Genomic DNA, 17,965 nt, shown 5'->3' with positions numbered 1-17,965 from the left:
CACATTTACAGTGCCAGGATGGTGTCAAGGAGAATCAGGCCCTTTATGTATAATAATAGATACACACATTTTAGATAGATTAATATCTAGAATATATTTAGAAATATATAGATAGTTAAGACCATTGATGCTTATTAATAATAATTAATGCACTGACTGACTTACTGTATTAATCTAACATTTTTATAGCACTTGTAATGAAGGGACCTAGGTGATATACAATAATTAACAAAGGCACTTGGGTGATATACAATAATTATTAAATGCATACAGTGTTCATGCCCAAATTAACTCAAACAATTCTGTCCTGTCAAAAGTATATGAATATAATTTGAAGTGTAATATTTCAACTTTGTTATGTAGTCATATTTTGCATGGCTCTTCTTGTGGATGTGCAAGAGAAAGAATCTCCCAGCACCTCAAAGCAGCAGTAGGAAACAACTGTGATCCTTGCACATGGTGCTGTACAGAGACTCCTTCCTCTATGCATTGTTTATACATATTACTCATATTTATGGCATCTTGATACTAATATTTTTACTCATGATTATTTTAACTACTTCTCTTTATAAGAAAACTAACTATTTATTAACAGTAGCATTTCTTAGGTTTTTGGTGAGAATATGTAATCAGGCTTATAGATAATCAACCTAGAATCAAGGTCTGATTTAACATACACGTTCTATTTGCCCATAAGTCATGTGTATGAAACAGGTGACAAGAATATCTAGCTTCCTGAGTCAAGTTACAGTACATCTGTTTTTCCTCTATTGCCATCTTTTCTATGCCCCATAAATAACAGCTGTGGAAGCTGAGATGCATGGAGATTTTCAGACTGCAGGTACCAGTAGCATGTAATTTAAACAGAAGAGCTGGTTGATAAGAATATAAGAACAGCCATATTGGGTCAGACCAAAGGTCCATCTAGCCCAGTAACCTGTCTTCCAACAGTGGCCAATGCCAGGTGCCCCAGAGGGAATGAACAGAACAGGTAATCATCAAATGATCCATCCCATGTCGCTCATTCCCAGCTTCTGGCAAACAGGCTAAGGAAACCATCCCTTCCCATCCTGGCTAATAGCCATTGATGGACCTATCCTCCATGAAATTATCTAGTTCTTTTTTGAACTCTGTTATAGTCTTGGTTTTCACAACATCCTCTGTCAAGGAGTTCCACAGGTTGACTGTGCGTTGTGTGAAAAAATACTTCCTTTTGTTTGTTTTAAACCTGCTGCCTATTAATTTCATTTGGTGACCCCTAATTTTTGTGTTATGTGAAGGAGTAAATAACACTTCCTTATTTACTTTCTCACACCACTCATGATTTTATAGTCCTCTATCATATCCCCACTTAGTCATTTCTTTTCCAAGCTGAAAAGTCCCAGTCTTATTAATCTCTCTTCATATGGCATCTGCTCCATATGCCTAATCATTGTGTTGCCCTTTTCTGAATCTTTTCCAATCCCATTTTTTTTTTTAGATGGGGCGACCACATCTGCATGCAGTATTCAAGATGTGGGCTGTCAAGGTTCCTCCTCCACTCTGAACTCTAGGGTACAGATGTGGGGACCTGCATGAAAACTTCCTAAGCTTACTTTTACCAGCTTAGGTTAAAACTTCCCCAAGGTACAAATTAATTTTATCCTTTGCCCTTGGAATTTCCACTGCCACCACCAAACTTTAACTGGGTTTACTGGGAAATGTAGTTTGGACACATCTTTCCCCCCCAAATCCTCCCAACCCTTGCACCCCACTTCCTGGGGAAGGTTTGGTAAAAATCCTCACCAATTTGCATAGGTGACCACAGACCCAAACCCTTGGATCTGAGAACAATGAAAAAGCATTCAGTTCTCTTACAAGAAGACTTTTAATAGAAGTAAAGGAATCACCTCTGTAAAATCAGGATGGTAGATACCTTACAGGGTAATTAGATTCAAAACATAGATAATCCTTCTAGGCAAAACCTTAAGTTACAAAAAAGACACACAGACAGGAATAGTCATTCTATTCAGCACAGTTCTTTTCTCAGCCATTTAAAGAAATCATAATCTAACACATACCTAGCTAGATTACTTACTAAAAGTTCTAAGATTCCATTCCTGCTCTATCCCCGGCAAAAGCAGCATACAGACAGACACAGACCCTTAGTTTCTTTCCCTCCTCCCAGCTTTTGAAAGTATCTTGTCTCCTCATTGGTCATTTTGGTCAGGTGCCAGCGAGGTTACCTTTAGTTTCTTAACCCTTTACAGGGGAGAGGATTTTTCCTCTGGCCAGGAGGGATTTTAAAGGGGTTTACCCTTCCCTTTATATTTATGACATGGGCATACCATGGATTTATATAGAGACAGTATGATATTTCTTTCTTAATGATTCTCAATATTCTGTTTGCTTTTCTGACTGCCAATGCACATTGAGTGGATGTTTTCAGAGAACTATCCACAATGACTCGAAGATCTCTTTCTTGAGCGGTAACCGCTAATTTAGACCCCATCATTTTATATGTATAGTTGGTATTATGTTTTCCACTTTGCATTTCTGGTTTTGCTGTTTAAATTATGAAATATGAAATGGGCACCAAGAATCTGATAGGCCTACCAATATATCTGCCATTTCTCTAAGAGACCTACCAATATTTCTGCCATTCGCTGGGTCACAACACACAGAGTATACATATCAAAAGGCATCTTGCAGATATAAGGAGAGACAGTGACTATCAGGGGACTAAATTCTGAATGGGTGGTGAACAATCTAATGGCCCAGTCCCATGAGGCGCTGGATGTACTTATGGAGCTGGGCTGCCTCGTTTTCTATCACCGCTTAGATAGGACAGTGAAGGGCTCCATAGAAAACTCTACTATAGAGAGACCCAAATTCTGAGGTCCTTAATTTCCATCCACTCCAACTGCAGTCAGTTTCAGACAGCTATGGTTTCTTAATTTAAATTAATTCCTTTCAAATATTTTCTTACTGTAAATAAGTCTGCAATTCTTCAGTCCAATCTGACTGCTTTGAGCCACTCTGGGGGTTTAAAGCTGCTGTGAATCCTATTACATGGCAAGGGTAGGATTTCCTTCTCCCAAACCCCCAGACAAGCTGAATCCCTGGGTAGCATGGAGGCTCCAGAATCACCTCTACTTTTGCATCCCACCACAGGGGACATGTCCTGGGGAAATGGGGGGCAATCCTAGGCCCTTTTCATTTCTGGTTACAGCAATGGTTCCACGGGATCATGTACAGCCAGACATAAATTGAAACAATCGTCAGACTGTTGTAACTTACACAGGGGACAGGCCTCATTCCCAGCCAGTCACAGGATCAGAGGATTGTAAAGAGGTTAATAGCCTCACCTCTTCAAGTCTGGCAGAGGATAGTTCAACTAAACCTAGGTTAGTTCTGGCTAATGTTCTAAAATGCTGTTTTATATTATTTACAACCTTAATTCTGTCTTATTATATTTTTCTTTTAGGGATGATAACACGATTACCATCGTTTTAGTTGTAATGTTCATTCAGAATATATTTTCTAACCATCTCCATGCTAACAAAAAACCCTAGCTGCTGGTGCTTCTTTTGACATTCATGAATGTACTATCAGTTTCACACATTGATCCAGAATCCTGGTCCATGTTATTTAAATTGTCTCCTGCAATCTTATTCTTATTTTTGATGCTGTGTACAAAACACCCCAATTGTTAGCAAAAGCTTGAAATATGCAGAGAATAACTTTTATATAATGAATAACTTGGCACCTGAGTTGCATATTTAAAAAGAAAAGGAGTACTTGTGGCACCTTAGAGACTAACAAATTTATCTGAGCATAAGCTTTCGTGAGCTACAGCTCACTTCATCTGATGAGCTGTAGCTCACGAAAGCTTATGCTCAAATAAATTTGTTAGTCTCTAAGGTGCCACAAGTCCTCCTTTTCTTTTTGCGGATACAGACTAAAACAGCTGCTACTCTGAAACCTATATTTAAAAAGGTCTGTGATACTAGCTCATTCTCTACTACATTGGAAGCAGTAACATTTTAGTTTGCACAAATAAATACACTGAAGTCTTTTAATTGTATCCCATTTCTCTGGTGTGATGCTGTATGATTGCAACATGACCATTTATATCTTTAATATTGCCAAGACAATTGCAACGAATCTTGTACAAGTATATTATGTATGGTGCAAACAGAAAAGTTATGATCTGCTGAGTATGATTATACTCTTATGTGCATATATCATTTTTGTATCTGAAGTTATGAATATTGACTATATTTCAAATGTGTTTGCTCCTGGGGTAACACACATTGGGTAATTTACATCCAGCTTGGCCAGCAGATTGTGAATGAACTATTCAAGGAGATAACCCATTGAAGAATATTTAACTTTCACAATGAACCATAGAAGAAACTTGTCCCCACCTGGTGAGCCATCTTGTAGACGCCTTAGCCAGAATATGGGTAATGTCTACGCCTATTAGTCATTGAAGCATGCAAGATCACGTGACTTGCTCATGTGTCCCTGGACTACATCTTGTGCCTGTAATTTCCCACAATTTAAGACTGCGAGCATTCCCTGCACATGGAAGAAGGTATAGAAAACCCTGGAAGCATTGCCATTTTGCCTCTTTCTTGCTGTGATCTCTGGACTATGGGTTTACAATAAAAGGAGCATTCCAATCAATGGACCTTCTAATCTTTTGGAAGTTACCAGAGACTTTACAAGCCAACAGTCTGTAACATCACTGCTACAAACCTGATCCCAGAACTTTGCAATGAGTCTATGTATTTGTTTTCCTTGACCACTATAACTCTCTCCTCTTTCTTTTCTCTTATAAATAAAGCTTTAGACATTAGATGCTAAAGGATTGGCAACGGTGTAATTATTGGGCGCGATCTGAGTTATACTTTGACTTGGCTATCTGATGAAATTGGTTTTAAATAACCACTCATCATTAAGTCTAATGTCTGGGTGGTGAAACAAGGGCTGGGATTCCTAAAGTGACTGTAATTTGGTCTTCTTGTTAACCAGTGTGGTGAGACAGAAGTTTACCTTTGCTTCTGGCTTGATATATCTGATAATAGAATAACCACCCATTCTGGAGTGAGTCTGCCCTATTTCTCAGCAGTTTGTCCTGAATCTGGTATCCTCAGCTGTGACCCACTGAGGCAAGGTGATATCTGGTCATTCCCATAATCATCTAAAGTCTATAGATTATATCTATTGCAATATGTATTTATATTGATATTAATACTTCGCATAACTCCAAGTCTGCAGATAATAAAGGGAATACCCAGAAGAATGGAATAAATAAAATTGAACATTCTTATACACCCACAGCACTCCCTTCTAAGATTTAATTTGGCTGGCAGTCTGGAAAATACCAGTAATCTAAGGGTAAATTGTAGTAAAATCTTTCTGACATTTTTGAATTATATAATTACCCAGAATTCATAATCTACTGTTCTGACATCAAACAAAATGCTAAATTATGACTTCTTGGTTTTTTTTTAAAACCTCATGTATGTATATAAAAGAGAGATAAAGAATTCTATTCTTTATCTACTTCTTCTCAGGGAGATGAGTCAAGATTTGAGGACTTGACAAAGCCCTGGCTGGGATGATTTAATTGGGGATTGGTCCTGCTTTGAGCAGGGGGTTGGACTAGATGACCTCCTGAGGTCCCTTCCAACCCTGATATTCTATGATTCTATGATTGTATGATTTAATGAAAGGTCCACATTTATTTTCCTTAAGAAAAACAGAAGAATTTTTTAAATTATAAAAATATCTTCTTAATTTTCATTGTGGTTTCTTTAATATTTTGTCCAGAAGCCATAGATTAGAAAGCATAATAATGTGTGGTAGGAAAACCAAGACATGAGATGTAATATCTGGAGGTGGTGAAATTTTGTCTGTCCCCACTGAAATCAATGGCAAAACTTCCTTTGACTTTACTGGGTCAGGATTTCACCGTATATCATTAGAAATCAATGAGGGGAATTATTACTTAACATCCATATACTCAGAATGCCTTCACTCTACGTTATATGTTTTCCAGAATGTGTGCATATGAGTTTTAAGTTTTATATTTATAAATTTACTAAATTTCCTATTTCTTTTGATCTTTCAGTATCTTTTTAGGGTGGGATTTTTAGGCTGGGATTTTTAAAGGATGCTATAGGAGTTAGGCATCCAACTCCCACCAAAATTCAATTATTATATCTCCTAATTGAAATATACTGAATTTACAACCTGAACTATAGTTTAGCAATATTTTTTGGCCATTTACTCCCCTGGTCCTTGCCCTCAGAATTTCTCTACGTTTCTAAAGGGAAAACAAATAAACAAACAAAAATTAGTTTCTCCTGGCTAGGTCTACTAAGGATTTAAGGACCACTTCCACCTCATTGATATCAGCACAAATGTTGCCAGTGATATTAATGGGAACAGAATCAAGTTCTTACTAATTTTGCTGAGCTGAGTGTGACCCCATCTGCTAAATCCATAAACAGAAACCACTTATATCAAGCAGTTTCTCAAGGCTGTTTCTACCAAAAGTTTTTGTAGTCTCTGTGAGCCTTGGAAAGGCTACTTTGGACTTATTGGACTGACGACAGTATGAATGATTTGTAGCAAAATAACTCTTTGTTTAAGCAGTCAACCTTTAAAAAAATACTCAAAACCACTACTGCAGATTAAGACAGATTAAAAATGGAATTTCCAGTCCAAACTGTTTTTGAGACGTGCCAATTTTTTTCCTACAAATTAAAAAGAAAATTCTCATTTTAATTCACCTCAAATTGGGATGCATATTTTTCCACGGGATGAAGGCCACACACAAGAAATCTTAAAGACACTATTTTATTTTGAGGAAAGAGGTTTGTGTATATGGGAGAGAGAGAAAAAAAGACAGAAAATTGGGAGTAGAATGGAAAGCTGGTTAAAACCTTAACTCTGGAGAAATTACTATATTTCTAAAAGAGATCATACATTTTCAATTATATTTGCATACACACACATATATGCTGTACATTAATCACATCATGATTATTTTATGAATTATTACAGAACCCTCCATTTAGTAAGTGATATACTGCCAGTACACTGTTTTTTCTTAATATCTTCCTTTAAGTAAATCTGCATTCTGAGAAAAGTGCATGTAAAATTCCCAGATGAAAAAAAAAACTTATACCTTATTTGGGAATCCTGCCAAACTTTTATTTTTAAGGACTTTATATACTGAGATAGGCAGCACATTATGCTGAAATAAACACTATGGCTTCTGGCACAGGAAGAGTTAATCTAAGATGCAAAATACAAAATTCACATCAAATGCACTATACATCACTCCTGTGCTCTTTTAATGAGCTTTAATCCTGGATAGATTTTCAAATGAAAGGAACTAGAATAAACAATGCTGCAGAACTGCTTGATGTAAAAAAATAAAAATAAAATAAAAATAGAAATAAAAAAACCACCACCACTGAGAATGGAAAGTTACTAGAATAATCATTATAAAAAAGAATTTTGTACTTTTGACACACTATGTTGTTCTAAGACGTTTGTTCACTTAAATGTACCTGGGTCCTTTTGCCCTATTAGACTTCACCCTATTCATAATTAATGTTTACTTTGTTTCTATTACACCTCCTGAGCAGATTTAACTTGTTCTTGGGGCAAATAGATGATGCTGAACACTGACTAAATAACAGTAGCTGAATCATTATCCTGTTCTACAGAATTTCTCTTACCTGGACACCATCAGATGCAGGGATATAACTTGCCCTTTTAAATGTGTCTGTCACGTTTCTGAGAATTTCCACAGAAATCAGAAGATCCCCTGCATAAAAGTTTTTCCTCTGAGTTAAATCCAACAGTGTTTTGGTCACCTGGGACATTCCATCACCAGCCAGCATCCTCTGTCCTTTGGCCAGATGCTCTTTAATCTGTGACAATCAGAAGTGTGAAATAAATATCAGAACCTACTTTACTGCATTTAAAAATGTCTCAACCACAATAAACATAATATAATCCAAACATCCTTAGGAACTTCGAGAATCCCACTGCTCTAACAACCAATGTATTTTTTTATTAAGGATGAGACCAAATAACTTTAGAACAGGATACAATGAAAAGCATGTGATTTCTCACCGACCATTAGAACATTTAGTTTGACCTCCTTTATATCACAGGCCATTACATTTCATGCCATTACCCCTGTATTGAGCCCAAAGACTTCTCAACGCCTCTGTTCCAAAAGAAATACATTGGGCTAGACTGTTTAACCTACGGGCCACAGTATGATCATGTATTTCCAGTCTTTTCCAGAGCAGCAGCTGTAGAGTCATTGTCCCTGATTCAGATACAATGGTTCAGGAACCATGTGGGAACAAGGGCCAAAGCACCCCAAATGGTACTCTTTAAAAGCTTGCAGTACATGCTATCAGCCTTGCCAGCCCAGCTGGGCTGACCAGTGTGGAAATGGAGGCAAGGACATGGACCCGTCATTGACCATCCTGTCCCCTTTAAGGGCACTAACATTATTAGAGGTACAATCCTGGAACAAACCTTGTGCTCATGAAGTTCAAAAACTGTGAATAGGTCCTGTGCAGCAATCAAGGAGAGATGGCTTATTTTGCTCGCTCACCCTCTGCAGATCTGTGCAGGGCCAGTGAAAAATGTAGCCCATAGTGTGCATAGAGATGGAAGAATATGTCGACCCTTGGTCGGAAGCTGAACTTGTGGATTTCAAGTATTTCTAAAGTCAACTCAATATTTAGGTAAGATGTGCAGCATATCACAAAGAGGGATGTCATAAGGCCAGCATGTGCTGAAAAAGAATGCCAAGGTTTTAAGAAACCTGCTTTTTGTACCATATGAAAGTAAAAGTTCCTCTGAATCCAAGACAAGTTGAAAAAAGATAAAGTAACCTGGACAGACCTTCACACTATCCAAGATAGCTACAGAGGCAACTTAAAAGCTAGCCGCAAAACTGACTGATACCGCCTCTGAAAATATACTTTCAATTGCTTTTTATCTTGGCCTGATTACTGATATCCAAAGGAAAGAAGACTGATGTAATGCAACGTGATGGTGGCATGGAACGAAGGGGATAAATGTACCCTACATTACCTTCCACTGCTGCCTTTTGTTTTGTTATGTTTTAATTTCAAAGAAAGAAAAAAAAACTGTAGCAAAAAATGCAGCACATGAAAAAAATCAATAATGTTTTAAGGAAAGTGCTATATAAAGTGCTATATAAAAGTACATTCTGACACATATAATTTAAATATTATTCACACTATAGTATAGTATAGTATACTATAGTATAGTATCATTTGGGCTACCCCCTTAAATGCTGTTGAGATACACTAGATACACTTGGCATAGCTGGGTGTTGGGTGCTCAAACATGGCCAGCTCTTAAGCCACTTTGTGGCTTTCCAATTCTGGGACAAAATCCCAGCAGAACTTAACGATGAGCCTCAGACTGCTCCATGTTATGCCCAGCTGCTCCCAGGGACCTTTCCAGTATCAGGAGATTTCCAGAGTGCAGCAGCACCCTGACAATGCCCTAGGAATACTCTGGGTGTAGAGGCAGCCAGGGATTGCTCCTATTTTGGGGGGCAGGGGAATCCTCAGTGGTTTTCATCTCCCAAGTTATCAGCTGCTGCAGGCATAACAGGGTGAGGATCTGATTCTATATGTTAACTACAAGAAAGCATTATTATTCAGTTTCAACAAACAAGTATTAGTAATATTAATGTAGGCAAATGAATTCTTTAGACAAATGTTTCAGAAGAATGCCTCCTTCAGTGTATGGAAAACTGAAAAGGGTAATTAGGCGAGAAACTTGTTTACAGAATTCATTTTCTTCAGTTTCCATCAGACTTAAGAGAGGGTTTTTAAAGTGAACTTGTAAGAAAACAAACAGTATGAAATGGGCATGAGAGAGGATAGAAGCACTTGTGATTTAGGCACTGGACTGGGGGGTTGAGGAGACCTGGCTTCAATTCCTGTCGATACCACAGACTTTCTAGGTGACCTGGAGCAAGTCATTTCATCTCTCTATCCTTCAGTTGCTTGTCTCTAATCTTGGGATAATTAAACTTCTCTCCCCCATTGGGGTGACATGAAATACATCCATTAAGATTACAAATGCAATGGTGATGGGGACCACATAAGCATCCAGACAGATACTTGCACATGTTGGGAGAAACCAGATACTGCATTGGCCAAAACCACCAGGGAAGGAAAATGATTCGTGTGTGCAAGACAAACAATATGTAATAAAGACACTGTTCTATCCCTTAGTTTGTTTACTACTGTCTTGGCTGTCTTAGCTGCACATCTATAAGTTCACAATAACTGCTTTTCAACAAAACAAACACTGTGAATCCAAATACAGATTCAAGAATCCTTGTCCCTGGCCATGTCTTCCTTTCCCCTTTTATATTCCATGACACACACACTTGAGAAGCCACAGAACTCATAGTCAAAATATATAAGTTCTTTTCTTGACTGTGCTCCTGACTCTGTGGCCATGGGCAAGCTACAACTTCTCTGTACCCCTGCATCCCCACCGGTAAAACAAAGATAATACCTACAGTATCTACATAACTGAGAGATGGGAGCTCCAATATTCATTAGCTAGAGTTAAACTGGACTGCATGTTTGTTTTGCTTACATCTCTACCTGGGCTACCTAGACATGGTGACTTCCTTTTGGAAACAGACAAGGACTGAGTGGGAAGGGTGGTAAATAGGGGGAGCCTTGTCTCCAGCCCTCCTATGTATGTGTGAGGGTGTTATGGTTAGTAGCAATATATGCTGGCATAAAATATTACTACCCCAGGATCAAGGGAAAGAAGAGTGGAAATTGTGGCTACAGCTCCTTCATGGAATGCTCCTACTGTAGGGCCTAACAAGAAGCACTATGGGCTGTGTCCTTGTGACAAATTGAGCCCTTGTGACAAAATCTAGCTGTGGTTACCAGCTGCCTAACCATATTATATTTTTTGTAGGCTTGGCAACAGAGGAGAGTTTTAAGGAGGGATTTGAAAGAAGATGGTGAGATGGCTTTGAGTTCCCTGCAAACATCAACAAAGCCACCTGGCTGTCCTTTTTGAAGCTCTCCTTTGTCTTGATGCCTATTCAGCTACCCACTCAACAGTGGATAGCTGTGACCACTGCTTATCATGCGGACCACTATTGTCTTATTGTCTTGCGTTCCACTCATTCATGTGTCCACTTGTTATCTTTCATCTTAGATTACAGACTCTCGGGGGTGGAGACCATCTTTGTTCAGCACCTAGAACAGTTGGATCTTGATCCATGACTGGGGTCCTTAGGCACTACCATAGTACAAATAATAAACAACACTAATCCCCTTAATGTCTTTAAAGCTCTTGAACATATAAGGCACTGTAGGGGTGTGTTTACACTACAGAACTTTACAAACCTGTAGCTGTACCAGTGGGAGCCCTAGCACAGACATAGCTCCCACAGCAAGACACATTTTTACTACATGCTGATGTGGTGGTAAAAACGGTCCCAGCAGCAGGAGCTTTGCTGACACTAATGTTCTCACAGGCAATGGGATTTTATAAGACTAAAGAGTGGTAAGTATTAGATTTTGGGGCCAAATTCAGGAGTGGCATAAATAGTGGAAGAAGTTACAATATCATGAGGCAGTGAAAGTGAATGCAAATGAGTGAGAGTTAGTGGAAGGGTCCAGCGGTAGACAGAAGAGCAACCAGCAGGAGGAAATAGGAAGGTGTAAGATACAGCAGCCCCCTCCCACCAATGTATCTTAGCAAAATATAATGTATGCCACCATTTACATCACCCCTGATTTGAGTCTGGGCTGCATAGCAAATGTGGTGTTTGTCTGCATGCAATGCAGAAAATGGTGCAAGATGCTGACTACCATTTCCATAACTGCACTTTGTCCTTATTTCCCACTGTAGTATGGTTCACAAACCCCCTTGCACCCTCTTTCTATGCCATGCAGGTTCACTGCTATTGTGTGAAACAACTGAGCATATTTTCACACTACTGCATGAATCTGCAGACAAATACCTTGAATGGATTACTAATGTTAGGCATGTAACTGCTACACACCACTTTAATCACAGGCTAGATCTTCAGCTGGCGTAAACTGGCATAGTTCTATTACCTTTAATGGATCTGTGTAAATTTACACCACCTCAGGATCTGGTCCCATATGACTAATACTCTGCATGTGTACTCTAAGTGACAGTCAGGCTTAATGGGAGTTAGATATGCCTAGTTATGTCACAAAGGTCTGTGAAAAATTGTAGCACTCTGGGCACCATGATTAGGCCGACCTAATCCCTAGCGTAGCTGCAGCTAGGTGGATAGAAGAATTCATCCGTCAATGTAGCTACCGCCTCTCGAACAGTGGATTAACTAATCAACCAACGGAAAAACTCCTTCTGTAGACACAGCTTCAGGGTGAGGATGCAGATTGTTCTCATCAGAAGGCCCAGACAATAAAGAGTTATATTTTTCTCTACATCCTTGTTATTGTCTATGCCACAGGATTATTCACTGCCTTCCATTGCCCAAGAAAGTTACTCCGGACAACACTCAAGGTCTTTCTAGCATTCTGTGGAGGTCATTTTTTAGTAGCCTTCCAGGCAAGCTCATTGAAAATAAAGTTTATGAGCCGAGAGATGGTGAAATGAAGCAGCTGTTAAAGTGATACTTCAATTGTCAGCCCTGCCTCTAGCAGCATGTACAGCATATCTACATACAGTACTTGAAAAAATTACTGAAATGTTTAGCTGGACATTGACTTAGAGTTCAACCTGTCTACATCCCTTGATTTGTCAGCATCTATGATCCAGCTAAAGGGAATAAAAATTAACCTTGACAATGTCAAATCTCGGCCCCCAGTATCAAACTGAACATTTATATACAGTACTATAGTTACAGGAAATCTGAACAGTTATACTCAGTCTGAAAAGACTCCGAACAACAAATATTCAAATGATAGAAGATTCTAAGAAGTGATCAGTTTAAGGAATCACTAAGAATATTCCCATCCTTTATTTGTTTTTAATTTTGCCATTTGATGGCTTGAGTTAATGATTTGGTATTGCTAATACCATTGATGCGTTTTAATGTAGGACCCCTACATAAAAATAAAAATAAATTAGTTGAAAGAAAAATATATCCTAAAATATTCTTTCTGATCTGCAAAAGACTTTGTTTTGTATCTTCATACCTCAGCTAGTCCTTAATGATAAATTAATTTAACATTAAAACTTTGTAGAGTCTTAACCTGTGGATTTCAATACACTTAGGGTATGTCTACACTGCAATGAGACACCCATGGCTGGCCTATGCCAGCTGACTTGGGCTTGTGGGACTCGGGCTAAGGGGCTGTTTAATTGTGGAGTAAACATTCAGGCTCGGGCTGCCGCCTGAGCTCTGAGACCTTCCCACCTTGCAGGCTCCAGGCCGAGCCAGAATGTCTACTCCACAATTAAACAGCCCCTTAGCCCAAGTCCCTTAACCCCACCCCAGGCAGCTGGCTCAGGCCAGCCATGGGTTATTAATTGCAGTGTAGACATATCCTTAATGAACATTAATTAATTAATTTATCCTCACAACACTCCTGACATATCATTATTATTATACCAATCTTATGTCTAGAAGGAATTGAGGCTCAAAGAGGTTTTATCTAAAATTATCAAATATGAGTTAGGCACCTAAGTAAATGGCCTAAAAATACATCTGTGTCTTTTATTGACCCATTCCAGTAGGCATATATGCCATTCTAGGCTGCATTGAACTCATTCAGCATAGCTGTGTTTAACTTTTAACTTGGTGTCTCTGCAAGGAATCTGTCTCTTTGAGACTTAAGCTGAGGGAGAGAAACACATGTTAACATTCCTTAATTTAGTTTCAGGAATATGAAATCAAAGTTCCATATACTTTTCTTTCAACTAATTTATTATTATTTTATTAATTATTAAGGATTTTTAATGGAAACAAATCGAGTCTAAAGTAGTTTTTAGAGTCCAAGAGTTGTATTATTTTTTTAAAACATCATTATGGTAGCACCATAATAATAACTCAGGCAAACGTACAGACCATAAAAACACACAGAAGAACATGCTCCTCTTCCTTGCATATTTACAATCTAATCTCATATAACAATCATCTCTTCCTTTTTGGCATTAAAAGGCATTTATTAAAGGGATTGCTAATGCAATAAATAACTTTTTCCAAATACATTATAGTGAAATGAGTTGGTGGTGCCAGTCCAGGTCATCGTACATAGCTGTATATTTAAAAAACCACCACTGCAATTTGCACTCTTATAAAAAATGTCATGAGAGACTAAGAACTTAATGGATATGGAAACTGAATTTTCTTCTTTTCTCTAGATCAGTGGTTCTCAACCAAGGGTACCTGTACCCCTGGGGATATGCAGAGGTGTTCCAGGGGGTTGTCAGCTCATCTAGATATTTGTCTAGTTTTACAAGAGGCTACATAAAAAGCACTCATGAAGTCAGTACAAACTAAAATGTCATACAGACAATGACTTATTTAAATGCTCTATATACTGTACACTGAAATGTAAGTACAATATTTATATTCCAATTTATGTATTTTATAATTATAAGATAATAATTAGAAAGTAAGCAATTTTTCACTCCTAGTGTACTTTTGTATTTTTATGTCTGATTTTGTAAGCAAGTAGTTTTAAACTGAGGTGAAACTTGGGGGTACGCAAGACAAATCAAACTCCTGAAACAGGTACAGTAGTCTGGGAAGGTTGAGAGCCACTGCTCTAGATGTGGTCCATCTTGGTTATGACTGGAAGCTCATTGGAAGAAAAATGTAGAAACTGCCACTGTACCTGTTCTGTGGAGTTACTGGATTCTCCTCTCACATTCATCAGGTTTACACCAGTGCAACTCTATTGTCTTTAGTGAACTTACTCTTGATTTGCACTGGTATAAATAAGAGGAGAATTGTTTTCACTGTATAGAGCATTTCTGCCCCGGTGTCATTCAGTTACCAAACCACTTTATTGAAAGAAAAAGGAGTGTATGAGCATAGATGCCCCCACACAACATACATAGTACTACACATAGTTCACTGGCAAGCTGAATCTTTGCACATAAACCAGACGAACTGTATGTGTTTAGCGCTTACCGTACAGTGCATGTTGCAGAAAATCTCAGAAAATCAGCTACTGCCGGTGCTGCTCTTATATATTTTTAGATTAAGTGTGAGAATTGCCCAGAGGGATCCTAAATTCTAATTGCCCTCCCTTTATCCCCCCAATAGGAGGCTTTCATAAGATTTTTACTACTCTCACCCATTCCACAGTCTTCTTTTTATTATACTATTATTAAGTGTTTTATTGCCACTAATTCCAGCCCTAGAGCTCTGGCCTTCAAAGAAGCATCATGTGCAGCTGCATTCCCCTAGGATTGATTTTGACTACTACATACAACTGCACAAATATAGTAATTGATTTTTGGGGGGTCTGCATTGATGCATTCCTTAGTACAGATGGCCATGAGAAAGCTTCTACATTTAAGTTCTTCCGCTACATTTATGAATAGGAAGGTTGTAGGATTTTTCTCTAATAGTGGAAGACGTGGCTTTGGGGGAAACAATCACGACAGGAACTTCCATTTCTTTTCTTTTTGTTTTTTCCTTGTTGAATTTGTCACTGAGTTTGTTGAACCGGTTTATATGATGTTTTAAGTATTGCCACTTAGAACCTCAATTATCTGTGATTAATTCAGCTCACATTGGAATGCTGTGTGAGAGGTGGTTGGGTTTGTTTTTTTTTAAACCAGAGGGCATGTCTTAAAATTTTTGCATTCTCCATGTATAATGCAAGTTGACAGAAGCAGGAGTTGAGGGGAAAGAGAATGAGGAGTCTGAAAGGTTTGTTTTCATTTTATGACAGACATAGCATTGCTTGCGGGGTAAGTCTCTCACGGCTCTCCATACTGAGGGAACTGCAAAAGCTGGGGGGTATAGAGAGGGGACGTACTTCAAATAATTTGTCTTTTTTTTTTTTACACAGTAAGTTCTGTTTATCAGGGATCCTCCTTAAGCTTTCTCTCTCTCTCTCTTTCGTTAATATAGGCATTTATGTATTTATTTGATTATATATTGACGTGGTAGTTTGAAATCCTAGTCACCTTGTTTGTGTGTACAAGGTAATCAAAATTTGGCCCTATTTGAGTACATTATTATTATATTACAGTAGTGGCCAGAGACCATAAATCAGATTGGGGCTCCATCATGGCACATTCGATGCACAGCAAAAACACGGTTCCTGCTCCAAAGAATTTACAATCTAAGTACAAGATGAGAGACAACAGGGGGAAACAGCAAACAGGTAGGGAGAGCAAAAGGTAACAGAGGTATAATTATGTTAAGTGTAATGTACTGTAACAATTGTTTTCCAAGAGCCTAGCCAAATTCCTGAAATCGTCTGCCAGGTACATTACAGTGAACAGTTTTACTGTGGTGATAGACTTTAAGGAACAACTGCATGAGTGCTTTCTTTATCTAGTTCTTAAATGGCCTTCATCTTTCTTTTCCCCTCTGTAGTGGAGTTCACCTGTCGGCTGCAGTGTTGGTTGGCTCAGAATATCAATGGGATCAGCGCGCACTCAGAGCTGATCACTGCTGTAGCACAACTCAGCATTAGGGAGCAGCAGCAGAAACAATAGGAGAAAAGTTCACTTCACTTTTTTTTTTTTTGAAAGCAGACGTGATAAGAGGGATTGGGGATGGTGAGGCAGGAACCGTTATTGATATTTATGTGGGATTTAAAGAAAGGAGGTACAGAAATGGAAGGGAAGGAAGGCAAGGACATGCAGGGGCTTTGGTGATTTCAACCACCTTTGCACCCTTCAGATCCTGGCTGCCCTGGGGAATGAAGTGCTGGAAATGGCCCACCTTGATTATCATACACATTGTAAAGAGAGTGGTCACTTTGGATGGGCTATTACCAGCAGGAGAGTGAGTTTGTGTGGGGGAGGGGAGGGGCGGAGGGTGAGAAAACCTGGATTTGTGCTGGAAATGGCCCAACTTGATTATCATACACATTGTAAGGAGAGTGATCACTTTAGATAAGCTATTACCAGCAGGAGAGTGGGGTGGGAGAAGGTATTGTTTCATGGTCTCTGTGTATATAATGTCTTCTGCAGTTTCCACAGTATGCATCCGATGAAGTGAGCTGTAGCTCACGAAAGCTTATGCTCAAATAAATTGGTTAGTCTCTAAGGTGCCACAAGTACTCCTTTTCTTTTTGCGAATACAGACTAACATGGCTGTTACTCTGAAACCTGTTGCAATATAGAAAGCCCTGGAGACCTGTCTAAGTTACAGGAGACTCCTGGGACCAGTCAGTATCTCCTGCACAGCCCTGTGTTCCAATCCCCAAGCCTCACCCCAGCACACCGGGGCTTGTGAGGGGATCCTCAGGAGACAGCTTTCTGGGTGTCTCCCACAATACCTGTATTGGGGAATCTTCCCACAGCCAGAGTCAGCACTTTTAGGGCCCTTTTATGCCTCTCTGGTCCTTTCATACGGCCAGCCCAGGGGCAAAAGCAGGGGTCAGTCTTTTTTCCCCTCAGTCTTTCTTTTAATGTAGGATTTCTAGAGGAAAGAGGGGACATAACACTTGGAGGGGAAGAGGGAACATTTATTTTTTACTTATTTGAATGTATATTAGAGCAGCATTTCTGAAACTGGGGACTGAGGGGTTCTGAGGGTACTCCAGAGGGTCCACAGGCAATGCTGATCAACTCCTGCCCCTCCCTCCCTTAACTCCAAATGGGGAGATTTTAGGTGCTAAAAGTCCAGCGGTGCAATGGGGCTAAGGCAGGTTTCCTGCCTACCCTTGCTCTGTGCCACTCCCAGAAGCAGCCAGCACATCCCTACGGAACCTAGGGGAGGGGGGAC

The 17,965-nt window shown here is 39.1% G+C and overlaps 1 protein-coding gene across 1 annotated transcript in view; it reads right to left on the bottom strand.

Moving 5' to 3' along the window:
* Nucleotides 1-17,965, bottom strand: part of ADGRB3 (adhesion G protein-coupled receptor B3) — a 616,281-nt gene that overhangs the window by 300,774 nt on the left and 297,542 nt on the right. Inside the window, exon 9 of the mRNA XM_077811605.1 lies at nucleotides 7,743-7,937. Within this exon, the coding sequence (XP_077667731.1) occupies nucleotides 7,743-7,937 (195 nt within the window). The remainder of the gene's footprint in view (nucleotides 1-7,742; nucleotides 7,938-17,965) is intronic.

This window comes from Eretmochelys imbricata, chromosome 3 (genome assembly GCF_965152235.1).
Source record: "Eretmochelys imbricata isolate rEreImb1 chromosome 3, rEreImb1.hap1, whole genome shotgun sequence".
NCBI lineage: Eukaryota > Metazoa > Chordata > Testudines > Cheloniidae > Eretmochelys > Eretmochelys imbricata.
This window is presented reverse-complemented; position numbering and strand designations above follow the sequence as displayed.